Genomic DNA, 27,871 nt, shown 5'->3' on the forward strand with positions numbered 1-27,871 from the left:
GCATCAAAAAGCAATGTTATTTAACCTAAGGTAACAGAACTCACTAAAATGCCAGGTTTGGTGACTAAACTACAAGGTCAAGCCCTACTTCACAACAAACCACAACAGTCTGGGTGGATGTCATTCACAAATCTGACTTATTTTGTTAGAGCTAGAGAAAATCTGCAAAATTTATTCCAACAACTTCTTAATTCTAAAAAATTACCCAATAAATCACTACCTATGGAAGAAACAATAAAGTTGTTTTAATACAGGCACACCAACATTCTCAATGTTTTTATCACCAAACACTAACGTTTCAGTCTTGGTATCTACAAAAAAAATAACAAAAACCAAATTAATTTTACAATTTATACTTCCTCAATTCTTAAAAATATTAGGCACATCAGTATAGAGCTCCTTGAAAAAAATTTGTCCTTCACTGTAAAATCATCAAATGTTTGAAGAGAAGGAGGTTACATCACTGCTGAAGGCTTGTATTTAGAGTTCCTTGAGGAACAATACTATAAAGCCATTCACTTTGCACAGAATTAACAACTAAAGGTTCCATGAACAACCAACACTTCCAATGAAAAGGGTGAAACAACAATGTTACAACCAACTTTTCCTTAAGGTAGGGGGACACAACATGTCACCACAAACAGCAAAACAAAGAATTCAATAATTTATTATGTTCTCCTCCAAACTCAGAGGAAGGTACCTATCACTGTCAAAACTGCCTTTTATAGGTAGCATAAATCATGTTTATACATGCATGAACACACCTAAGGAAACACAAAAATGGAATACATTTTCCAACAGTTCTGAAGATGGCTAAGTTATTCCTGTGATGGTCTGTTTTACTAACCAATTATAAAGGTTAAGCCAAAACTTATGATAAACCCACCCTTTTTAAATTAAAGACAGGAAAATTTAAAAATTTAATTGAATTAACAAACCCTAACTCTGTGTGTAATGATACCATAACTAATTTAAACTAATTGGAAGGAAGGAGGAAAGGGGAAAGGGAAAGGGAAAGGGAAAGAAGAGAAGAGAAAATCCTTGGGTTTTTTTTTTTTGAAGAAAAAAAACTTGAATGGGGAAAGGGGGGAAAGGATGCTGAACTTTAATTCTATCATCTGCTACTTTTCTCTATAAATGTTTATACTTTAAAGTACAATGTGTCACTATGCAATATTTCCAGTTAAATCTGCTACTGTATAGTTTGGTATAGAAAATATCATGGGCCAATTATAGTACAACATGATCCTATCCAAACATAATTTCTATAGCATCAAACATTACAGGGTAATATGAGAGAGCAGAAAATGAGAGAGTAGAATATTTATTTTCTATATGAGAGTAATTCATTTTATGAGAGTAGAAAAAATTTATTTTAAAACAAATATTGAAAATATGTTCAAGACAAAAAGAAAAATTAATGTGTGAACATTTATTAGTACAACTGTACTGTAAACAAAATTTTTAAAATCACAGTTAAAAATTAAAAGAAAATAAATACTGTCTAGACAAGCTTGCTGAAAGCAGCAAACCACTAATATCCCCCACCCCTTAGCTCACTCAATCCCATATTATAATTCCAAGTAGTTTTTCTTTTTTTGAGAGGAACTGTCCTCAACACTAAAAGCCAAACTAACTGGACCATCTGCAGGTAGCACTACTAATTTTTAAGTGTTCATCCAACATATTTCACAACATGTAGGATGCAAGCAAAGGAAGTTTCCCATGTAGAAGAAAAAAGTCTGGTATGAAAACCATGCACCTATATGTGTTTCTACCTGAAATATAAAATGGAATTCAGAATATTTTTTCTAACCTTTTTATAACCAGCCTCCAAACACTTGAGCACAGGTATAAAGACAGAGAAGCTGCTTCCTTGCCCTCAATTGGGCAGGTGTTGATTCACATCTCTTTAGGAATGTTCTGAAGAAGATGACACTCAGATAGAAATCATACCTACCTTCAAAAGAAATCCTCACAAAGGCATGTCTTATTTCCTGAAGAGTGCTTTGAAGATAACACAGAAATAGCTGTGCTACATCAAAAAGTACATCTTTCCTCTTAACAAAATTATTTTTTAACTGAAATGGTGTGTGCTAGTAATATCTATATATTTTTTTAAAACAAATTTTTAATGTTTACCATCATCATCTAGTTCTCCTTTCCTGAGGTCAGTCAAACAAAGAGATGCAATAAAAAGCCACAGAAAACCAACTGTGATTCACACTGTTCTAAGTGTTTGAATATACCAACCAAAGTCAGAATGCAAACCACGTTTTAAATGGTAGCAAAAAATTTTATTTGGTAGTCTTTAGCAATAATCATTACACTTCCAAATCAGTGATCTTATGACAACCATTAAAAACATTGTCTAGATTTTTAGTGGCCAAAGACCCTTCATAATTTTAATTAACCACTTTTTTAATATATAAAGACCCTCCAAAATTTTCACAATTCCCTGATTTTCTTTGGAAAAAGAGAACAACAAACAAACAAAATCCAGAAAGTTCCTTCATTACCAATGCCCACATATTCACTTTTTCTGCCTTTCCACAAAACTCATGTGCCAGGGTGGAAGCACCCAGAAGGAAACAGTCAGTCCATTCTAAGAAAGATTTTCAAGAAAAAAATTTCACCTCACAATTTTGAGATCAACGATCAGTAGAAATTTTTTTTGTTTCTTTCAACTCATATCTACAAAATTCTAGGAAAGAAAAAGCCAAAGGATACCATACTTTCATCAGCATAGCCAAAAGATGCCCACAGAGGGAGGAAATAAACTCAGGAATGTTCACTCTGCTCATCAAGAACTTAGCACCTCACACATGGATCCCTGTAGCTACTCCCATTTTCCACAGGAAAGCCATCACTCTTCCAGTGTCCCTGAACACAGCACAAATTGAAATCCAAACAAGCAGAGAGCACCGAGAGGAAAGGATTCTGCTCTGCCTCCAGGCCAGGTGAATTATGTGCATTACCAAGATTTTTGCCAAAGACAATCCAGACTTTTCCCAGCACGGGGGCAAAAAAAGACACATTTCACCAAAAAGTTTCTGAAAGTGCCCCAGTTAAACTCTCCAGATGTAATTTCTTTTGTAGCAATCAGACTTTATTTGTTAGTTCATATCCTAATCAAAACAAAACAGGCAAAAATAATTTGCTTACTGATGACACTTTTTCTTCTTTAAAACTGTCTGCCTTTTTCACGCTCTTCCTCTCCCACTTTCGTGTCATTGAAATAGCGACTGACATCAGAAAGCAGCTGTGCTGCACACACCCCTCCACCCTGCCACAACTGCACAAGAGCCTCCCAGCCTCCCTCTGAAAAGCTGAAACCTAATTAGGATGCTTAAGATAGCTTTATGGATATTGCAAATGATAAATAACTAACCCAAACATATAGGCTATCACAAATGCAATGGATAATTTTTTAATCTTTTTCATCTAAAAATATTCTGGTGTTCCTACATATTGCACAGAAAACAATCAATGCCACTTGAAAAAATGCTTGCTTTTCCATTTTGCACCTGCACTGTTCTGCTGTGGAAGTGTGTTTCACATCAAGATTTTTATCACCAGTTCTCAAGGTGGGTTGAATCAGAGTAACAGTATTTCTAGAAAACACACCACTATGAGATTCCTTCACACATCTGAGTAAGCAATAAATTGTCCTCTTCAGACTTTTAAGAATATTTTATGATCTTGTCTGTATTCTACGAGTTTGCAATTATGTGAACAGTAGACTAAAAAATTTCTATTTTTAACATTAAAGGAACTATGCACATAAAAAAATACATAACTTTGTAATTTTGTGAGTAAGCTACATAAGCACAATTCCATATTATTTGAAGGCAGACCCTAACTCTTTACTCAGGCACCTGAAAAGTTAGAGACATTCCAAGGTGTAAACATCACAGATTCCACAAAAAGTTAATACAGTCAGCAGGGGAGCAGTATCTTCAGAAAACCAGGGAGCCCTACCCTTAGGGATATAAAATTCTGGTATTGATGTTTCAACGTGCTGGTGACCAGAGAGAGAAGGGAAAAAAAGAGAGAGAACACAAAATGCATTTACTATCAAAGATTTTACTCACTCAGGTTCAGTAACAGCAGAAGACTGGTGAAAACAGTAGCTATGCCTGATCCACCACACTTATCTCATGTTATAGTTCTCTGAGCAGCCACCTGCACAGGTCACAAGGACTGAATTCAAGCAAAACTCTGCTGAGATGCAGGGCCCCACCCTCTTCTGTCCATGAGAGGCACCAGGCACAGGCAGGTGTCCCTAAGGAGCCCCAAGGAACCCAGCACCAGGTGGAAAGCAGAGGATGCACTCGTTTACCAGGTCCAGGCCTTTGTTCTGTTTTCTGCTATTCTTTTCACCCTCAATTTCCAAAAGCATGTGTATTTAAAATGAAGTGGTGTATCATCTGGAAATCTGTCATTTTAAGGCAAAATTACCACAGTAAGAAGTAAGGCTGTACCACACCAGAGAAATGCACTGGCAGTGATTCAAATCCATCTCAAGCGGGCTCGGCACAGGCATCGGAGACCTCCGCAGGCAAACCCTGCCGTGGAACACAGGCATCCCGTTACATTATAGACAACAGCACTGAGTTTGAGCCAACTTCTACAGGCTTTGGGACTTTTATCTATGCAGTCTTTCACAGCACGTGGAAAATGTTTAGATATGCTCACAGTTTCACATATAACAATACTATCAATTTCTAGTGGAGGTCCCAGGTATTTAAAGATATTTCATGTCCGGTCTTAGAAACATCATTTTAATATCTGAAACTCAATAATGAATTTTTAATGTATTCACTAGCAATTTTTTTATCATTACAGATATATTTAATATTTAATAGGTATTATCAGTTTCCTTTACACTTCCTTAATGAAATACAAGACACAACTTGCACTTCTGATGTGACCTGAAATGATTTTACTCACAGGTTTTTACCCAGGTTCTCCACCCCAAATATTGACAACAAGAATAGTAAGCATTTTACCTCCTATCTGTGTCTATCACCACACTCTGTCAGGTTTCAAGTCATCCAAATCCAATGACAACAAAGCAAAAATTTAAGATACTACAGCCTAACTATGAAAATATTTCTCCATACAAGGATCATATTCATAGTGCCAACATTTGTACCAAACTGCAATGAACCTTTCAGATATGATAAAACAAGTGGATGTTTGAAAATATAATTAATTTTGAATTTGTACTTTATGAAAGTGTACTAATTCACAAACACAATCCTCAGATAAGCAAACATTAAGCAAACATTATTTTATAGACGGAGATAAAAAATGCAGCTCTTCCTGCATATTTTTTCTGAAGAAATTAGGCCTATCAAAATGAGTTCTAAAAGCAGAAAAGGCAAAATTTGCTACCACAAAGTTAAAGTGAATCAGGTCAGGATTCAAAATTTCTCCAGTATCACCATTTTACACTACTTCAGTGGTGCTTTCTATATCAGTGTGCTCTTGTTCTGTAGAAAAAAATTTACAATGTTAAACTGCAAAAAGACTGTTCGTGTAAGGTCTTTTCATCCAGGAAAGTCATTTAAGCAGCATGCAGTCAAAACACACATTCAATAGAAGCATCATCTAGATTGCTGAAAACAATGCCAACTGGGCCACTGGACACTCACAGTCAATAAAAAGAATTTGATTTTTAAATAAGTTTATGAAAATTTAAAATTTGCAATCTTGATTCTCCTATTCCTGTGTTTTATGCTTCTCAGACAAGTGACTTCAAAATTAAGAAATAGGTTTCAAAGCTGATTCACACTCCCAAAACACTTGACTCATCTGGAAAAGCATTAGCTGATTATGGAGTCCTTATTGTGTCTGGCACTATAAACAAAGCATCCAGCTACATCTATAGGTAAGAATAAAACAGACAAACTTTTTTAGACTACTTGCAGCAACTGAAAACAAATTTCTAAGCATTTAAGGGCTGTAAGAACAAAGAATGGAAAAGGAAATTACTACTTTACACAGAACAAATGAAATAAAATCTCTGCTGGCTAGCTTTCTCAAATTTAAAAAAAAAAGGAAATTTAAAAAATAAAAAAAGGGAGAAATAATGATCAGCTGTTGGAAAAATAGCTTTAATGAGCACTTGTAGGACCACATTAAAACACCCAATTTGCTTAATAAGTAGGGAATGTGAGTCTAAAACTACAAAAGGAGTGTGAAATTCCATGCTACAACAGAAACTGTATCACAAGAAGACAGAGTGCACTGAATTTAAGTAGAAATCTATATGGAAACGTACAGTAACTTTCTAGAAAAATCCCACCAAGTTTCATATCTCCAGTTTGGCACTACATGGCACTTGCCATCTCCAAAATAATCCAGGCCCTCTAAAGTACATGCTTACCCATGTATCCTGTCTGAAGTCCTAGATGATGATCAGGCACAGCTGGGGGCTGGGACTGGGAGAAGCAAGAAGGGAAATGAGAACAAGCATCTATCAGACACAGAGTTTAGTGCTGGCTGCACATCCCTAGGCACCCATCCATTGGGCACCTGTGAACAACAAGTTAAACCTGGCTGGTCTGGCTTGGGGGCTGGGATCCCAGACATTTCTGTAGATACCCAAAGTCTCAAGCTGTGAACTTAATGTCAGAAATTACTGCTTTATGGGGAAAACCTCGTCTTTAGAAAAAAAAAACAACCTCTCCACATGTCTGCATTTAGGACTCAACTGCTGTGCAAATTCCTGCTAATGTAGGTGTCTTGTCAGAGCAAAGCCTACCCACTGCAGGAAATCCCCACCTTTTATTAGGGCAGAACCTGGAGGAATCCTCCTCCACCAGGGGATTTGTTCTGGGTTGTAAGAAGATTATCTCCTCTTCAGCCGCCTCAGGTGCTGAGGTCTGTCTGTCGCTGGCTGCTAAATGGAGCAAGGTGAACTCCTGTGCTCCAGAAGCCAGTCACGTGTGACTGCTCTCCCAGGAATTACCTCGCCCAAGCTCTCAAATCCGAGGTATCTGGCAGAGATGTCAGCCAGAAGACTGCCTGCAAGCTTCCCAAAAAAACGAGGTGCATCTCCTGCATGGCCAGGACACAGGCAGGAAAGGTTGGGCACCCCACCCTGCCCGCTTGGGACACGGGCAGGCTGCTCTGCTAGAGGCCAGGGACAGGGAAGGGGGGAAGCCCTTCAGAAGTTTATTTCCTATATCATCACACTTCCAACCTGCCTGAACAAAAGGAATGGCCAAGGAGACCACAGTAGCAAAAAAGTTCTGCTGGATCAACTCCACGCCCAAGCCTTTTACAGCAGAGAGCCCCTTCTTGCAAACAAATGTGGGAGAGAACAGGGAAGCAAGAATGAGAAAAAGAAAAACAATACAAAAAAAACCAAACCAAACCCCAAAAAACCACACACATCCCCAGACAAAGGAAAAACAAGCATGGAATATATATTATATGCATTTTCTCTTTAAAATTAGTACTAGCACAAACCTGAAAGCAAACTTCCCAAACAGAAGCAAATGCACAGAAATAACCATCCCACCTCAGCACAGACTCACTTTTACAGAGAATTTGTAATCCTCCCACAACAGACAGTAGGGGTCACAAGTAAAGACCACCTAATCTTCTATCAAAGCAAGATTTCTGCAGCAATCACTGCTCAAAAATTTTGTAGATCATTGCTCAGGACACCTTCACCACCTGTGACAGTTCAGAATATCACTACATTTATTTTCCTCCGGTGGAAACAGTAAGCTTTATATAAGCAAACAGGAAATTATTTTCTCAGGGAATAAAACATTACAAAAATACTTTTTTTTTTATTTAAAAAGGTCCTCTGTCTCTTCAGAGAAGACTAACAATTACTAAAACACCCAAAATAGAAAGAAATATTAAAATATTAAAAAACCCACAGTCATATACTATTATCAGCTTTCTTTATAATACATACTAAAGCAAACAAACTAAAAATCCTTAGCACAAAAAAGTCATGTAATAAGATGTGTTAATAAAATATAAGATTATAATAACACTATGATAGTTGATGGAAATCAACAGATTTTTTAAAAAGTATATGAAGGTTATTCACCAAGCTTCCCAGAACAATCAAAATATCCTCAATCACTCTGATGTCACTACCCATTAAAAGCCTTAGATTTTTTTTACTAACATATTAAACGATGGAAGGAAAAATAATTCTCCATTTCTCACACTCTGACTTCTGTTTTTAGCTGATCAGTGAGCTGACAGTCACAGGCACTCTGAAGAGATCATTTATTTGGGTATAATTAAAAAAGCTATTTACCAGCAAAAAATAAAACCCCCACAGAAGAGATCAGTACATCTTAATAAAACACTTTTGGAATAAGGATGCTCTTAGCAAATCAGATACAGAATAATAAAGAGCAAGATAAACATTCTAAAGTTAAAAATAAATTATCATCCAGTTACAAGTCAGTCACATATGGAGATGCCGATACAGCAAGAGCTCTTTACAAAAGTCCAGATTTAGGCATTTCATTGTCTTAGAAAAATCTGTGAAGAACAAGCAATGCAATGATGTTACAAAAAAGACAAATAACATAAGAGATAAATATCATTATGCTATGTATTAACAAAGATTTTGTACGCTAATCAAGGAAAAAAATAACTAAAATAAGAATTTATTCTTTTTATCCAGCAAAGATAAAAGCTCTGAAATATCAGCACTTACAAATTTCGAGGACTAACAAATTAAGAGAGGGGCCACTAAATTGGTAAAGGTCCTGAAAGAACCAGACTGTATAGGGTTTTTTTTATTTTTAAGAAAATACCAAGTTTGAAGTACACTAAAAATATCGAGGCTTATCCTAGAACAGAGAATATGGTAGGGAGTAAGAGGAAGGCGGAATATAATCATCTTAAAATATGCGAGTCTCATAAGGAGGACAGTGATTAATTGTGCTTCACATCTACAGATGGCAGTACAAAAAACGATCAGCAGGGAAATTTAGACTACATGTTGTTAGAAAGTTGGTCCAAATAAAGTTTGTTAAGTTGCAGGACTACTGGTATATAATAATCACTGAAGCTTTCAAAGAACACCCAAGATAAACACCATGCATGGACCTATTCTGGTTTTAAGTCCACGTAAAAATGGGGGACACACAATTTTAACGCTCAAAATTTCTTCCAATATTACATTTTTAAGTCAAATAAAAATGTGTCAAAACATAATCTAAATTGACAGCCTTGTTGGAAACACAGACCAGTACTTTTGCACTTATCTAGTTATTTTAGTAGGTAGTTTACAACAGAAGGACAACTGTACTAGTCCCCCCAACTTAGTGAGGTTTATGAGAAAGTGATACATTTCTCCGTTATCTTATTAAGAGCATCTATGCTGCAACTCTCCATTTGTTTAATAAACAGTTTTTATACACAGGAAGCACTTTTGTCATCATAGGTACAACATTGATAACAGTCACCTTATCAGATATTATAAACATCATAAAATTAATGATTACCTAGGTTTTAAGAAAAGTGTGTCTGGAGGGGAAATTTTATTTTGCTTTAAACAGTTTCTGGGAGGACCATGAGTGACTACACCCAGCAGTACATCCAAAGGGAAAACGGAGGGAAATGCCAGTCCTCCTTCACAAGCAATTCCCAAAACAACATCTCAAACCAGCTATGAAAGGAAAAAAGTTCAGTCAGGGACAAGGACAAAACAACACAGGCGTGCTGACCCTACACAGCAGAAAGACAAAGACTGAAACATTCCAATTTTATTACAGAACTAATTTAGCAAAAACCTGGCATAAACTCAGCAGAGCTGTACTGTGGGAACCCACATAGTCTCATCTGTGCAAACCAGAGTTCAATACCAGAGAATCACTCACTCAAGGCTATGAACCTGGCAAACCCTCTTAGTCATAACTATCACCCTGTACGTCTAGATTGATTTTGGCTGTGCATCAAAATGGGGGGATGAAGTCTTCGTACAGTCTTTGATAAAAATCCACCAAGGACTCCTCTCATCCTACTGAAGATCTTCTACATGGAGGGTTGCCTATCTTTTTTAAGAGATCAAGATCAAGTTAAATTAGATTTTGTAGTGTATTGTATCAAAACACTACAATAAAAATGCCCAGAAATACGCACAATTTCAACAAACAACCACTTCCTCAATAACTGCAATTCAAATTAAGATTTAAACAGTGTTTTCTTTTTGTTCCTACTTTCTTTAATGCAATCCACCTTAATACTTAAAACCCCTCTTTCTTAAAGATGTGTTTTTAATCCTCTGCTCCTGAAAAATATGTCAATATTTTTAATGATCATCCTATAATTGTTCTCTTCAAACAAACCTTGAACAAACAATACAAGGCAACTCCTGCCAACTCTCTGACCACAGGTCAAAGAATACAGTAATCCTGTATTTTTAGCTCTTGAAGATTTTTTATTGTTATGGACTCTTGAGCACAAATCTTTAGCAGCGAGCCCAGGACAACTGCATTTCAAACCTCTAGGCAACACATAACTTGAAATAGTATATTACACAACGTCTTTTCACTTCTTTTATTGCCAGAGACGTGATTTCTAAGTTTGCCTTCAATACTACCAGAGGTACATTATTACAATCTGGATATACAGAAATTTCAGTTGCCATGCACACAAAAGAGCAAATGGCCACGGAAACAAAAGGAGAAGAGATATTCTGGAGTGTGCTGGATTAATTTTTTCATATAACATAACTGAAATCTGCTCTGAACTTGACAGAATGGACAACCTCTGACAAAATTTGTTGGTTTTAACTCCAATCCTAACTGGACCTTATTACACAATAAATCAGATGCAGAATCTGTGGAAGTAGAAAATCGTGACTGTGCAGCCTCTACAGGACAGACTAAAGACAGATGCCTTACCTCCAGTGCATGAGAGGAAGCTATCTGAACTGAGCTCCACCAGCACCAAATGTGTAAACGGGATAAAAATACTGTCTGTAAATATTTAAGAACAAAACTGAAACCAAATTTTGTTTGCTCGACATTGAGCCTGTAAGTACAGCTGAATTGCATTCGAAAGCTTTCTCTCCTTTACGAGGCACTAATAAATAATCACCCAACACTCAGCACACTCTAAGAGGAAGAAGCAGAAAAGCTGCAGCTATCAATAAACTTTGGATATGTTTGAAGAGTTATTCATTTTGCCTAAACTTGTTATCCTGCTAAGTGGAACTAAGAGTCTTAGTTCACTACTTAGAATCATAAGATGCATCTAGAAGGTGAGTGAGCTGTTCAAACTTCTCACAGGATACACTCATTCCCATGTGCTAGGCTGGGATCAGTGAGATGATTCAGTGAGGGGGAGGGGGGAAAACAAACAACCCAAATTAACAAAAGCAAATAAATAAAACAAGACAAAACAAAACAACAACAAAAAAAGAACACTCCCCAAGAAACCAAGGAAACAAAAAAAAAAAAAAAATCCAAAAACCATAACACACCCACACCCCTGTTTGGGAGATTTTTTTCCACCCTTAAATATTACAAGGGGAAAACAAAACACAAACCAATTCTATTTACCAAATCTAAGAAATTACTGAAGGCTTACTTGGACAAACTTTGTGGAAATCGTTATATTTAATAAAATGTTTTGCATAACACATGAGAGCAAGAGACAGATTGAAATAACAGATTTGGAAGCTTCCATTTCAACTAAAAGTCTTTCATAAAATTTAAATTCTGCAGTTTCCAGCACAAACCTTTGTAACATTAGGCTCACAGTAGGGCAAGTCAAAAGACACTATATTGCAGAGAGATAGTGGTTTGGAAATTCCAGAACTCCTATGAAGTGAAAAAAGTAGAAAAATATAAGAGCAAGTGTTCTCAGAGAAAAGGTAATCCATAGTACTGTCAATAACCGTAGGTTACTTGAATAAAATAAGCCTGGATTTTTATTAAAATAATCCTGAATGCTCTATTATACATTAAGCTAATCAGTGGGAATGCATCTGAAGATTTATTCAATTACACAATCTTATTTCTCTTTTCAGGGCTGAAATTACATACAAATTCTAAAATAACATACAAATTTTAAAATAAACTAAAATACATTATAATTAAATACTCTCCTTAATAACCTGTACTCTTTACTTCTGACCATCTACTTTTAATCACTCCTTGCTATCTGCAATATTAAAACAACCCAAAACTTATTCTTTTATAATACTGAAAAAAACCCACAATGAGCCAAAAAGCCCTGTGCAGGTTTTGTCTGCTCTGAACCACTCCTCACACATCCAGAGTGATGTCCCACAACCTCTGTTACCTTTGGTGTCGCTCGATGGAGAGACTCTTTCAGCTGGTGCTTTTTGTGTGTTCCTCCAGCTGCCCAGTGGCATGTTTTCCATGACAGATGCTCTGGCTTCATTCTTAACATATGTTCCAGATGATAATTCCATCTTCTTTTCTGGATAACTTTAGAGCCAAGGGGTTTTTGAGCTGTCTAATGAATCTTGGCATCTGTTATAAATTCATTCCATTTAATACATAGTATTTTTCTAAGGCATTTGCTTTCAAAGGCATTTAGATGTCTGTACCTTTGTTGGATTTCCAGCTTTCACATCCATATGTTGTGATGGAAAGCAATATCTGAGTTGAAGTTTCACACCCTGGTCTTTAAAACATGGATTTTTATGACCGTATCTTATTCAGTTGGTAAATGAAACTGTTGCCTTGCCAATTTGTAATGCTAGCTCCTTACTGAAATCCCAGATGACAGGCACCTTACTACTGAGATATATAAATTTATTCCTTCCTTGTATTCTTTTACTTTCCAGTGCAGAATTTGAGCTGGGAGTTTACAGGTAAAAATTTTATTTGTATATATTTTTTCTTTATAATTATATAACAGTATTATAAACAAAGCACTCAAAAAACCCACGAACAAACAAAAAATAATGGCTTTAACTTCATCTTCTAAGCACTGAAAGACAAGGATGCTCTGCAGCATTACAGAAGTTACTGCAATTACCATGGAATTCTTGTTTGTTTCAGACATTTCATGCTTTCTTAAGTAAATAAAAATTACCAGTCCCTGTTAGCAATGCAAGCTTTCAGTATTTTTTTTCTGAAACCCTATCTCCACATTAAACTTTCTCCATTTTATTATTCCTTGATATTGTATCCAGCAACAGAGGTACCTCATTTCCATACCAAACCTGCTCACTTTCCCAGCCTACCTAACCCTTCTTTTAAATTTCTCCAATCTCCTTCTCATCCTTCCCATTTTACCAATCTCAACAGGCTCATCAGCTGCTTAGAGCCATGCAAATATTGCAGCATTTACCAGCGACTCTTTCAAACGAGAGCAGAGAGCAACTGTGGCAAAAGTAATGACAGATTTTTACACCAGAAATATCCAGTAAGAGTTACAGTATGAACCTAAAGAAAAATACCTTGAAAACATTACCAATACTTCCGTTTCTACAATTTCAAACTAGGAACAGAATCTCTAATGACAATAGAAGCTGAGACCATCAATGATATTTTTATTTCAGAAAAAAGAGTGCTGCTCAGCGCAGCATGAGCATAAAAGGCTATTTCCTTAGAGATTATCCTTAAAACAGACTCTCAGAAAGTTCTCCTGATCTTCACTGCCCTTGGCACCTGCTTGATACCCCAGGCTCCATAGCAGCTCACACCATTCCAGAGTTTAAAAGAAACATCAATGCAGTTAAGATTTACAAAAAGACACCTCTTTTCTCACAGTGAGGACTTAAGTGAACTTCACGTGCTTTATTGACTTCTATTTCCCTGATTCTAAGTCACTGCAAGGCTTTATGCACACTGAAACCTTTTGTGTTTCAGATGGCACATTTTCAAACACCATTCTCTTCCTATTGGGTGTGCTCTAAACAGCAATACTGCATTCCTCAGACACTGGTTAAATCATGATGCATGGAATTTCTCAGTAGAGAGTAATTCCTAATATTTATCTATTCCAAGAAAAGATTAAAATAGATTAATTTCTTGCTTTGTGTTAAAAAATAAAATATCGCACTCTAAGTGAAGAAATACAAGCAGATTATTAAGGAACTCTAAAGATGGCAAGTTATTTGGAGCGTTTTTACATATGTTAATTGCCAAAAGAGAAGAGATCATGGTAAGTTACCCTTTTTATAAACCATGCATGTAATCAATATAAAACTTTCCTCTATGCTAAAGCTACAAATACATTGACATCAACAGCTCATGAACCACAGATGGCTTTTAAGGAATATAGTGGATTGCAAGAAAGGAAAGGCTATTAATATGCTGAAGCTATAATGCATGATTGTGTTTACTACAAAAATACAAATGCTTACTGTGAGGTAATTTACCAGCGACAATTATTTCACTGAATACAACAACCTGTGGTTTTCTATCCACCAAAATTCACAGAGATACTTTCCTTTTGTGAGGAAAGACACACTCTGGATGACTACACAATGATGCTTCTGCACTCATGTTGCCTCCCAATAAAGAGCCTTTTTTGTCCCTATTTATTTTATTCTGCTCTGGAGGATCAACTTGCTACCTTTTTTACAGGAAAATTCATTACAAGAGACCAACACAAATTTGGATTTTATATTCTTATGCAAGAATAAGTTAAATTATTGAAGTGTGTTCCTCAAAAAAAAAAAAAACAAAAAACCTATTAATGTTAGAATTTTTTAGAATGTGACCTTTTTTGAGTGAGTCCAGTTTTTATTATTGAAGGAGGGGGATAACTATAGTAATAAAAATAGTAATAATGTATTAATATTATTATTGGTATTATTATTACTATTGCTACCTATCTACAGCAGATCCTTTAAAACTTCACCACCAATGCACTCAACATCTGTGTTATTATCTATTAATGACTATATGGATACAGAGGAAGCTGGCACAAAAAAACACCTCAGACAAATACATTACTAAGTATGACATGGCTATTATACACCACAAATAACTTAACTGTTTCCCCAGCTGTCCATTTGTAGACTAAATAATATCAGCAGCTAACTTCTTGGATCTTCATCCTGGAGAGGATGTAGAGGAACACAAGGTATTTGAGAGAATCCCTAAAGCCAGCTGGTTTGGTGTCATTTGGGGGTTTTCACTCTTAGTTTGTTTCATCTGCCAAGAAAGTTTTCTATTTCATCTAATATCATGACATGGTTGTTCACAGAGCTGCAAATAACAGCAAGTCCCCGTGGCCTCTGGAGCAAGGATAGTTGGAAAGGAAAATGTTCATTATCTCTACATAAGCCTCTTTGTGCCAACAGCAGTTCCACTTAAAACCCTGTGCACATGGTATAAATGAAAAGAATAAGATCCTGAGATATAAAACCATCCAAAGGGATCTTAAATACAGTGTTTACAACAAAAATTCATTTAAAATATTCATGTGTAAGTTGAAATCAAAGAACGTGATCCTTCACCACTTTGTTATATAACCAAGCAAACCCAGAAACAGGATATTCATTGCAAAGAATGACATTCAGACAGAACCTACTTCATGAGAATTCAACCTAATGTAGCAGAAAATCTACAAGAAAACTCAAGACTCACAAATTAACATTACCTGAAGTTTCACTGATTGTCCACCAACACACTATGAATATTCTGCATTCAGAAAACCATTAAGTATCATTTTAATCTGCAGTAATACCTAGAAGCCAAAAACTCACTAACCTCAGAAGAGTACCAGTCTATCACAAACTTGGAGTTTTTTGGTTGAAATACTCCTTTTAAACACCTTTCAAGCTATAAACACAAGAGGATTAAAAGCTACCCTATTATTTAGATTAAGGAACCACGTAATGTTCCAGACATTAGCCAAGACACTCTTCTGTGAGAAGTTTCTGTTTGTTTAAAAACTATAAACACACAGGAATAGGAATTAGCTAACTCTCCTTGTGGCATTTTTTAATTCCATCACATTTAGGACTAGCACAGAATAAATCAATGGTCCTTTTCTAACCATGAATTTCAAAGAAAACCATCCTGAAATGCAAACTAGCTGTGCCATAGTCCTGTGGCAGTGACAATATAAGTTTCAGGTGCAGTTCTGTAGCCAATTCACTCTTGCAAAGGTGGAGGCTGCCCCTAGCAGGGAGCTGTCCTGCCCCTCCACGTGGCCACTCTCCCATTCCCATGTTTGCCAGCTCGGCTGTTTGTGCAGCGACATGGTGAGTCAGGTCAGGGAAATGATCCATCTGAAAGTTAGCTAGGACAATAAAAATAGATTCATTTTCAGCCAGATAAATTTCCTGGCATGATTCACCATGTCACCATCATGAGCACAAGTGCCAACACAACCAAGCTAGTGGAGGACATGACACTTCCCCCATTTCAGCAACAGCTTCCACTTAGGTTTCAAGTAAACATGGAAGAGCATCAGGGGCAAGTTCTCAAGCTTCTGATTAAAATATAGTAGCTGCTGCTGTTTCTCAAGATAAGAATAAAGTTGTTCAGAAAAGTTTCCAATGTATTAGTCAGCATGCATAAACTGGCATGATATTAAAAAAGCCAACACAGTTCAAAACAGAGTGAATGCCAGCCTTAAAGTAAAGCAAAAGACGCTCTACAGAAGCACAATGCTTTGAAGGAAATTTTATGTGTGTAAAAGTTACACCGCTAATCCATCTGCAGTTTCATGAGATCAAAAGTGTGCAAGCATAGGCAGAGATGCTGTCCTGTTCCTACAGATTACACTCTCCCAAGGATCATTTTTCAAGGGTTTCCTCCAGTCTGTCTGGAAGATGCCTAACAAAAGAACTAACCCTAAGATTTTTTCATTTTCTTTAACAAGTTGTCTCTTTGTATGACCTAACAGATTTTACCTCTTCTTCTGCAATGTGTCAGGATAAACAAAGACAAAAAAATTCACTTCTTCTCATTCAGACTAAATTTCAACTATTAGATTGATTTTGCTTCCTATACGAAAATTATATTTCAATAATATAAAATTATATTTTTAAAAGCCTGAATATTATAATGTAAGGGGTTTAGGAGTTTCACAAAGATAAACAAACTCACATACAGGAAGTCTCTGAGGTGAAGTAACAATACTATTTCAGCTTTATCTAAGGGAAACTGTGACTTGGACAAAACCAGGTTTCCACAACACTGAGTGCCAAATTTAAGATACTACTGGCCCAGGTTTTTTATATAATTTACCGTCTTACATGTCTTCCTTCACTATGAACTAGGTTGTCCACAAATCTACCTCAACCAAAATCACAGAGCATTTGTATCCAGGAGCCCTCAAATCTCTTGCTGGTGGTGTGGTTCTCAGTACCTCAGCCTAATTAGCAGCTATTTGTGAAGACTGGTCTGGTTACAGCAACTTTCTCATGGTGGCAATGTTGATAAAAGACTATCAGGAAGCTGTGCCCAGTAAATTTTTTTTGCATTTCAACTGTTCAAATGTAAATAACTGAGGATTACACAATCTGGAATTTCTATGCAAAAATGATAACAACTAATGAAACTGGAAACTTTCTAATTTTACACAGTTAATATGCTACCATATTGTAATTCAATATTTTTGGGAAGACTACTCCCAAAGTCAAGACAGCCATCCATTTGTAAGTGATCTTCTTAAGAACTAGAAGATCTAGAAAAAGAAAATGTGTCTTCTTATCAGTGTTCTGGCATCTACACATTCATTTCCTATCTCCCTATCAGCTTTTAAGGAAGCACTTGGTTAGAAAGCAAACTATAAACTAAGAATTTACAGTAAATAAGACATCAGTTGCTATGATCTGATTACAAAGACATTTACTTAGGTCTATATAAAGTAAGCTAACGAAGCCCTGAGTTGCAAGGGAAGGAACCAATGACAATGTAGACTAGCTGAGAGATAAAGTAGAGTAAGTAGTACTAGTCAGAGATGGTATTAAAGAGCACTGGGAAAAAAGAGACTGGAGGTACACCAACATCACAGATAAGGAGTATACATCTGAAGCAAACTCCCAATTAACAGCTACTACAGGCTGTGGCTTACACTGTGAGCACCACTCATCCGTTCCCACTGCCGAGGGGCTCTCAAGTCCATAGGAACAGACATGACAGTGCATCCAAAGCAAAGCTCTGGCAACATTCACATGTAGCTTGAACCAAAATCTAAGCATGTCTCAAGAGATCTGCCTCTATTATGCTGATAGAGTCCTACCCTGGGAAGTAGAATCACTTCCACAGCAAGTTAAGGTCTGTGCTGTTGGAAATAAGCAACAATGTTTTGCCTGCAATTTAGATTCAACTGCTCTCAAGAACTTGAAGACTGAACAGATCTCACTCACTTCCAGCATCTTTCCATGTTTTAATGGAAAAAAGCCTCTCATTTTGTCTAGAGTTTGTAGAGATGCTCATGAAGGGTCAACAGTCCCTCTTAGAAAACAAAAGTCAACAAAAACAGCACTGAGTGGTTATAAAACCTTTTTCCCTGGTCTTCTCCCTAAAGTTTCTTTATTGAAAAAAAGCTTATTTTCAATATCTCAATCTGCAGTCTCATTTGTCTCATGCCCTAAAACTCCGAGTTCTTAGTCCAGTCCTAAAACTTTTTCAGAACCCAGTTTCAAGTCACAGCTGCTGACCTCAATAATGATTTGATGATTACAGCAGGGGCAGCATTAAAGAAGTGGTTCTCACAGAGGCATAAGCTGATTGACCTAGCTGAGGTGAGAAGAACAGGTACACAGACTGCTTCTGAAATAAAATAAATCACAAAAACTTGGGAGATTTGTTGGACTGGCACGTAGGTATATTGAGAGAGGAGGTTTTTTATAAGGTATCAGAAGTTCTTGTATTGCAAGCATATTATCCTTACAAGAACAATGTAAAAGTAACACAAACACAAAGGAATTCCAAGTGTAACCAATGTGTTACAGCATGCCAAAGGTATTATACAGCATGACTATTTAAGCTTCAAGTAAAAAGTAGAGGTTTTAATAAACAGAAAACATGGATTTGCCAAATGGTTTCTCAAATTCTTCCCCAACAGCATCCCTTGGACATTTGCTGGCCAAGCAGTACTGCCAGGCCAAAAGGGTTGTGAGCAGGAGAAGGGCAATGAATTGTTAACATCTTGCTTTCCTAATTCCTTCAACAGAAAATGTTTAACCTTGCTTCATGGGTAACTAGTGTGAATAAGAGAAACCAGCATGAATGGAGAAAACCTTCAGGATGTGAGCAACCAGGCAGTATCCATTACACAGGAAATGGAACAGACGTACAAGAACATTCTGGCCGCTGGGTCCAGAATTCTCCAAAATACCCATTGCCCAGGTATCTTCCTGTGCAACAAGCAACTGTTGCTGTCAGGAACAGCAAAAGCACTTTTCTACCACAAAACTCAGGACATGCAAAAGCTTTATCCTCAAAGTGATAAGCACCAGAAACATGCTTAACAAGCAACTGCAGGGAAGACAAACAGAGAATTTTAGCCACATCATCTACAATACAACTCCATGTATGACAGCTTCATTTTCATTGATGAGAATCAAAACTGTACAGCCATTTAAAAACTGGCAACAGTCTCTATTATAGTTACAATGAAATAAAAACAATTTTCAACATTTTCAAAATTAATCAACCATGCACATTTATCTAAACTGGCATTCTACAAGGATATTGCAACAAGGATAATCTTGAGACTGTTTAAAATACTTTGCACTTCATGCTTCAATTTCTATTGCAAACTGCCTTTAAGAACAGAAACTGGTAATAATACAAGGTGGAGAGCTGCAAAAATTACATTCAGCTATGCACTACCTAAAAAGTATCTGGAATAAAGTTATTTAGCAAAGAGAGCACCTCATCCTAGTTACATCAAGTTTAAGATTTTCATATGGTTCTGATCCTCTTCAAGGAAAAGTATGGATAAAAAGGAAGATTCCAAAAGGAAGATTCAGGTAGCCAACTACAAAGTGAGTGGGACAGAGAAAGGGCTCAGAGCCTCCTCTCCCAGCAGGGTAGCTGCAGGAATACAGCACCTAAATACATAGATCTCTGCTCATAGTGTATGTGGGGGAAAAAAACCAAAAACCACCCAAACAATCAAAAACCAAAACTAAAACATACAAACAAAAAAAAACCCCAAAGAGTGCTGACTGCAAGCAACTTTACAGATTTACCTAAATCCATTCCTACACTGAGTGCAAGATACAGCAATCTCTTCACTATCTGGGAATAAAACAAACAAAAAAAAATCTAGCTACCATATAACGATATAAGAAACGTCACACTGCCATTTTTCCTCTCTTTGGTCCACATGGAGCTGCATCTTTTAAATTAATATATTTTGTTGGAACTTCACATTTTGCATTAATTAGATAGGATTAGAGTAGAACAACTACAATATGAAAGGCTCATTAAGTTTCAAGTTATCAATCAAGACTTTACCTTAAACTACTATTTGCTAAGACAATTAGAAAAAAATAATTTAGATTTCTTCTACTTCGTGTAGCAGATGTTCAACATAGTCTATTTAGATTTGTCTTTGTTAGAGGTGTGCTAAATTGCTCAAATAATTCAGACAATCTGCAAACAAGATTTCTGACAGGTTGTGAATAACACCCAATTAATACCATAACTTCTGAGATTAATTTTCCAATCAAGGCATTTATGCCCCCATTAAAAAAACATAAATTAAAAAAAAAACCACAAAAAACCAACAGAGGAAAAAAAAAGCCACAAACATACCACATGAACTCATTCTCCAGAGTGTATTTCCAAAATTAACATCTGTTTGGTCTTGGTTCAACTGTAAAACCCAATGTCCACTACATGAAATAATACAGTTCTTTTTCTGGATTTGAGCCAGGGGGAGGAGAGAAAAGACATGTTACCCTAAGACTATAAATAATTTGTACTCTAAACAACAATTCTATTACAATTTGGAACAATAGATTTATTCCACTACATTATTTATTCTTCTTGATAGAAGATATAACAATAGTAAATATTTTCCACACAGTTATTTCTCAAAATCCCATGATACCTGCAGTATGTCCTGGATCTCAAAAATGAAAACAGAGCAGAGTTGAATCAATCTCATCACAGTAAATCAAACACATTCTATGAACTGTATGAGTTTAAAAATACTAACACTACTTCAGTTTTATATACTAAGAAGTCATGAAAGGTATTTTTAAAAAGAAGAAAAAAAAGAATAGCACTGAGTATAAAATCTTATTATAGTATTTCAATGATACACTATTTACAGGACAATCTCATTACAGGGAAGCTTCACGACATCTGGTTTTTTACCACCATCTCATTACATCAAACTTCTTAAGTTATTACAGTTAAGCCACAACAATTTTGGACTCTGGTCTCCTCTCTACAAAACTGGAGTGCTGGTGCATGTACCATGTGAGCCATGTGGAGATTGTCCTGGCCAGCTGCATCACCCAACGCACCACGCCAGCACGCCAAAGACCAAACAGAGGTCAGGCATCAAAGTGTGGCTACACAAGCACTGACTTAAACTGACAACACACTGCTTTGTCTTTAAACAATGACTTAGGCAGCGTGTTGTGCCTTACGCACTAGGTATATCCTCACCAAAACCAAAACCTTACTCTTTCAATTAAACACAAAGTTAGCCGACGCATTAAATTTAAAACTGGGTCCTTTAAAAAGTTAGCATCTGTGTCAATTTTTCCTTTGTCCCTAATGATCTTTTAGTAACATGGTAACAGAAACTCTTAACTCTTTTCATATGTTTAAATTAATTGAAGTTCTGTGCACAGGTTATATATAAAGAAATTAGGTTGCAATTAAGCATAGTTATGAAAGATTCTTAAATCTAATTGTTGTGACTATTATAGACCACAGACAAGGTCAAGTTGACAACTCAGAAAACTTTGGCTTTAAAGAAAAAATACCACATGAATTATATGCATAAAACTTATTTTTTTAATGATAAAACCCTAATCACACTAGGCATGTTCGTAATGTAAAAAAATACCTGTTTCCAAACTGATAAATTAAAAACATATCCCTCTCTGCAAGTCATTAAATTTAATTTAGTAAATACAGTAAAACCATGTTAAGTAAAATTAAGGATACTAACTTTTACATCAATTTAAAGATACTCTGTAAAACATTGTCCTCTGCAAATCCAAAATGTCAAAGTCACTTCAGCAATTACTGCAGAGTGCTTACGCTAACTGCAATAATGTCAAATATTTAATTTCTGTGTATCAGCAACAAGGTTCAGGTCACTCTATTTAAGGTTTTTAGTCAAAACTGCTTCCCTCTCATCTGTATGCTTTACAAGGAAAAATGTCAGTGTCATCTAAAAAGTAAATTCATAAAGGAAGACAATACAGCTCTCCCCCTCTCTGGCTACAGGTATAACTGGAGAACACTGAAAGAAATAAAAATTATCCTCACTGAGCCAGTGTACTACAAAAATATCTTATACCAGGCCATGAGCTGCTTGGTCCTTGTCCCTGGATCTAAGACAGTAAGTTACAACCATAAAGCCATTCTTACAAAACACATTCCCATTCCTCTCTTGCCTGAGCAGAGACTCTGCTCTAAGGAGACTGCTCTGCTGGCTCTCCACTTGTTCAGGTCCTGATGTCTCACAGGGATCTCAATCAGTACTTTAGCTCAGAATAAGGAAAGTGCTTTTGCAGCAAATCCTCCCACCACCCTAGCTGATGCACTTTCATCTGCTGCTTGAAGAGTCCCACAGTGCACAAACCGGGTTCCTTTCAGATGAAACTAAAAGCCAGACCGTGTACTCCAGGAGCACTACCACTGCCAAAGGGGCACAGAAGCAGACAGAAGCCAAGCCAAATTAACACCCACTTCACTTTACAAATGCACTAAGTGTAGATAGGTATCGAGTCCCCATCAGCAATTATTTCTTTCTCCAAATCTGCTCTTGCTGGGCTTTACTTGTTCAGGCACACCCAGTCTCTGTGCTTCAGGGTCTCCTTTCACCTGGGAGCCAAGGTTCCCCAAGCTTCTCAGGCACTGCTTCTCCCTGGGTCTTGTGTCTTCTATTGTCCAAAGTTCTCACCTCCAGCCTGTCATCTCTGCTCGTTTTACCTTTCATATACAACAGCTTACTCTTCCACAGTACCATCTGATCTCAACACACTGAAACTGCTTCTCCTAAAGATTACTCAAAGCCCAAGTAGGATCAGTCTCAAAAAAACTTAATTCTGCCATTTCTTGACTTTGAGTAAAACATTAATACTTTAATGGGTGCCTCATTTAAGCAGACACAGAAAAATAGGTCTTTGAAGAATCAGATGTGAGCCTACATGGCTTCTGTGCTCAACAGCAGGCTTAAAACCTCACAAACATATAGCCCTCAGCCCTCTATTACTGACATGGATACAGCACTAAGAATAATAATAAAGCAAACATCTTTTCACTGCATTTCACAGCCATTCACAGTGCCCTAACATACCCTGTCTTCCCTGGCCTCTCTCTAGCACAGTCTCAATTCAGAGAGCCATCCCCAGCTCTATTTTCAGTCCTCCTCTCTCATTTCTACACTGAGTTTGCCTAACTTGCCTTTGTAATGGCCCATCTCATTAGACAGCTCCTCAAAACCATTTTTCATCCCAATACCTTCAAGTCATCCTCATACTCCTGACTGGGCTGTGAATCATAAAAAGAAGTTGGATTTTCCTTTCCCTTTCCATGTATCACAAACCATACTGACTACTGAAGGGGACAATCCAGGGCTACAGTCACATGACCAAGTAATTCAGCATAACAGAAACAAATCAGTCAACTGAAGCAGCCCATGGCCCTAAGTTCCCAGCAGAAAGGGTTTACAATTTCTATTTCTATATAAATTCAGTCTGGAGTCTCAGAAATGCACCATACCTGGCAACTGGGGCTGGAGTTCATTCATTGTCTGCCTGGAGAAGAGATCCTACACTCACCCTTCTCCAGGCAGAACATGGCTTGTACCTACCAAAACCAGCCTGTGAACTGAGCCAATGCGTAGCAAGTGTTGATGATCAAAGAATTCACTTCCAAACTGTAACACAATGATCACTTGTGGAAGCAAGACAGCTTTACCCTATCCCACGACGCTTCTTTACACAGATAGAGAATATTTAGCTGCCAAAATAAGTGTTTACCGAGCATATTCTCAGAATATAAAGTTGGATACTTTTTCTTGGCAAAATTTAACAAATGCACTTAGCAACTTTGATTTACTCACTCCAGAGCAAGGTCAGAGTAAAAGTTGTAATTACATTAAATGTGTGACCATTGAATAAAATGCTTACGAATTCTTAGCATTGTGAAACACGACCATGCTTTTCCTTTTGTTTTCAGAAACAAACAAAAGAAACACTTCAACCCACCAACCAGAACAAGTCAGACAAAGAAAATTAAGGACAATATTAGATGCAATTAAAAAAATTTCCACTAAAACCTACACAGTTATGTACAGCAAGAAGAAAAAAAAAAAACAGCCATAAATTCAAAGTTATTCATGATAAGGAAAAATGCATGGCATGAAATGTCTTTAATTGGAAAAGAAAACAATTACTAACAAAACTGACCTCAAAATGTCAACTTGGTGGGCTTTTCTTCAATTAATTGATAGTAAAACAGGGTGAGAAGAAAAACCTTTATTTAACATTTCAGAATTTCAAGTATTAAGTAAGACATTGAATTTCAGTGTCCAATTCTGCATCCCGGTAATTAATATATGCATATCCAGTGCTCACAGAGGTGACAGCAGTTGTACTAAGAATGAGCAATATTACCTGGAGGAACTGACGTCATGTAAAAGAAAATTATTTGGAGCATCCTAACCATTCAAATACATTTGAAAGAAATTTATATTAAATAATCAAAAGGGAAATCAGATGTCCAAATTGAGTAACCAACAACAAGGTGGAAAGGAAAAATAATTTCAAAATTTAAATAGTTCCTGTCTTGTAAAATATTATTTGCTATAAATACAGGTATATACTCCAAAATAGGAAGTAGGCCTTAAGCTTAACATGGTTTAGCTCATCTTCATTTACAATACCCATAATGCTTCCTGAAATACAATTTATGCAGGAATAATAGAGGAATAATAAACTTTTTCCCTCATTAACTTGCCTTCCCTGACATTTAACGTCAATCTGCAATAACAAAGCTAATAATGATCTTTGTCTTCGCACACTGCTATTGAAGCAAAGCATTTCTTTCTAAATTAAAGGGTAATTTTGTTCCCACTATTTCAGTCTAATTTTCTGGGCTAGGATCATAGAAACTCATGGCATAAATCACCCTAAAATCCAGATCGCCCCTTCTCTGTGAGAGAGGTTATATTCTTTTGAAAATAATCATGTGTGCAACCACAACCTAAAGCAGAGCAGCATGAAGCATGGAAGATTTCATCCAAGGTTCATCACATGATATAAATGCCAGATATTTCTAGAGGTCTCACATTCAAAGCTGAACATACAGCAACCTCCCCAAATTTGCAAATCACATGGTGAAACATTTTAAAGAGACATCTCAAGAATTCACAGGAACTCAAATATAACAGAAAACCATACTTTTTACTGGCTTATAGTTAGAAACCTATTCTTTAATCATGTGGCTTCCAGGTCTGCTGAGTAATTAGGTGTATGCTGAGCTTTATGCAAGTATTATGTTGAGTTTACTGGGACTGCTTGCATCTGTAATACAAGCTGAGCCACACTGAATGATTTTGGCATCTAGGAAATATCACACAAAGTATCATCACATCTCCAGCAGCTTCCAGGCAACCTTTGAGTGCACACCTCTATTACTGCCTCTTCCAGCTGCCACAACAGGCAGCTTAGTCTGAAGCACAGGTAACAGCAGCTGCAGCTGCAGCTGCAACAAGGTCCAAGGTGAAGTGGGAATTACTGAGTCCAACTTCCTCTGCACTACCAGCTACCCCCACAAACAGGGCCAGTGCTGAGGGTTACGTATCAATACCAACAAGGCCTGAATCAGACCAAATGGTCAGACTAGCCTGCTCCAGACCAGAAGATAAATCAAGAACATTCACCTGTGTAACCATGTAATAGCATTGCACGCGGTGTAGGAGACATCAGAAAGCACTTTCCATGCAAAGGTAAAACTTACCCCTCTTCTGTACCCAGCCTTCCTTCACAATGGTAACATCGCTCATGATGACTCCACTCTGAACCCCAAACTCAAAAGAGTATTTCTTTGAGTTATCAGCTTGTCTGTTTGGCTTCTCTTCTGCAGCTCTTCACAATTTCTATTGATGAGTCAGACTGGAAGGAAATATTAGAGAAAGAATTTGAGTCTTTTCTGTTTTTCTCACTTGACAGCCAACAAAAAAGTCTTTGTTGATGTATTTCACTGACTGAGCTCATATTAAAAATCTGCCTTTATTTTTAATTAACTGTATAACACAATCATGTTTCTAGTCTTACAGCACATTTTCCATGAACACTACAATACGAAAAAGCAGCAGAATGTGTTAAAATTTAAGTCATATGGCACTTTTATAAAAGGCACACAGCAGAATTCTCTTGTACTAATGCACAGGATGCTGTTAAATGAAAGGCTGCCGGTCCTGCTTCAAAAACCCAACTCTGAACACGCAGGAGCTTTCCCTGTTCCCACAGCTGTCAGAAACCATGCCATGGACAAGTGCTTCCTCTGTTATGGCTATCTACAATCATATTAAGAGCGTAAGAAAATGAAATGAAAGGTTACATTCTTGCCACTTCCACTGTAATTTTATTATAGCCAATACAAACCCTGAAAACACCAGAGTTTTTCAAAAACAGCATCATCTCCAAGTACACAAACAGAAAAACAACTTCTTAAACAAATTAACCAAAAACACCCCCAAATGTTCAGTTTATAAAAAGAAGGAGTGCACATTCTTTCAAAGCTTTAAGCCAGGCAGTGACAAGAGTGCTCTTTTCCCTACAAACCTTAGCCTGCAGGGCACAGAAGGGAAGTTGGTCCTGGAACAGGACATACCACTCTCAGAAGCCACAACCCTCTCTTTTCACCACCTCGCTACCAAAGTACCTAACAGCTGTGAAGAGGAGATAAATAGCACTACGATTAAGTAAGAAGAGAAGCCAGAGGCCAGGAGATGTTTCCTTTTGCCAGCAAACTGCCTTTCCCCTCCAGCCTTCAGAATAAATAGAAGCATTCAAATAATGCTCATCCAGAAAAGTGTGGGAAGCCAAGAAATGGGATTTCTCTGATGGTGGAGGAACACCCTTGCACAGCTCTGCAGAGGAGCACACATGAACACAGTGGTGGCACAGAAAAGGAACCCCCAGACAAGTTTAGTGCTGTCAAATGCAGCCCATACACATCCATTTAGTAGACTGACCAACAAATATAAAGGGAAAAGAAATAAATCTGACTGGGCTAGAAGCAATCTGTGCAACAAATGACTGAAGAAAGCACTGGGAAATCAGGTTTTTTTAACACAGTCAAGTACAAACCAAAACTGGAACCATTACAGACATACAGGTTATTTCTTATTTATCATTTCAAATATGTGTATTTGCATGACACAGCAACTAGATGGAAGGCTACTTCTGAACGGATCCTGTAACAACAAACTTGGCATTTTTTCAGGTGGTATGCAACAAAAATACAACACAACCCGATTTTACAGAAACACTCCAGTATGCTCATTTAAGTCTTGCTTCCACTAAACTATTTTTTTCAAAAACACTCAGTATTTTGGCTGCATAAAAGTAAAAATCACAATGTTAAACTCATTAAAATGGTAAAGTTGAAGTGCCATTGACTATTGTGCCTCTCAGACATCCCCATGGCACTGGCAGGTATGGCAGTGAGACCTGCTCAGGTGACACACAACCTTTGGCATTGGCATCACACCCTGTTGT

The 27,871-nt window shown here is 37.0% G+C and overlaps 1 protein-coding gene and 1 long non-coding RNA gene across 4 annotated transcripts in view; both read right to left on the minus strand.

Moving 5' to 3' along the window:
• The window catches only part of AKT3 (AKT serine/threonine kinase 3), a 153,017-nt gene that overhangs the window by 114,241 nt on the left and 10,905 nt on the right, over positions 1-27,871 (minus strand). For 2 of the 3 annotated variants that reach the window (XM_059841462.1, XM_059841461.1), the window contains exon 2: positions 26,106-26,260. In XM_059841462.1, coding sequence (XP_059697445.1) covers positions 26,106-26,151 — 46 coding nt within the window. In that variant the 5' untranslated portion in view covers positions 26,152-26,260. Of the gene's footprint in view, positions 1-26,105; positions 26,261-27,871 lie in introns of those variants that run through there. The other variant, XM_059841464.1, reaches the window with a different exon arrangement.
• LOC132325790 (uncharacterized) lies at positions 11,597-13,376 on the minus strand. Its single transcript, XR_009486023.1, has 2 exons — positions 12,304-13,376; positions 11,597-11,819 (listed from the first exon to the last, which is right to left on the minus strand). It is a non-coding gene; the product is annotated as an uncharacterized LOC132325790 (long non-coding RNA).

The sequence above is a fragment of the Haemorhous mexicanus genome, chromosome 3 (assembly GCF_027477595.1).
Source record: "Haemorhous mexicanus isolate bHaeMex1 chromosome 3, bHaeMex1.pri, whole genome shotgun sequence".
NCBI classification, from domain to species: Eukaryota; Metazoa; Chordata; class Aves; order Passeriformes; family Fringillidae; genus Haemorhous; species Haemorhous mexicanus.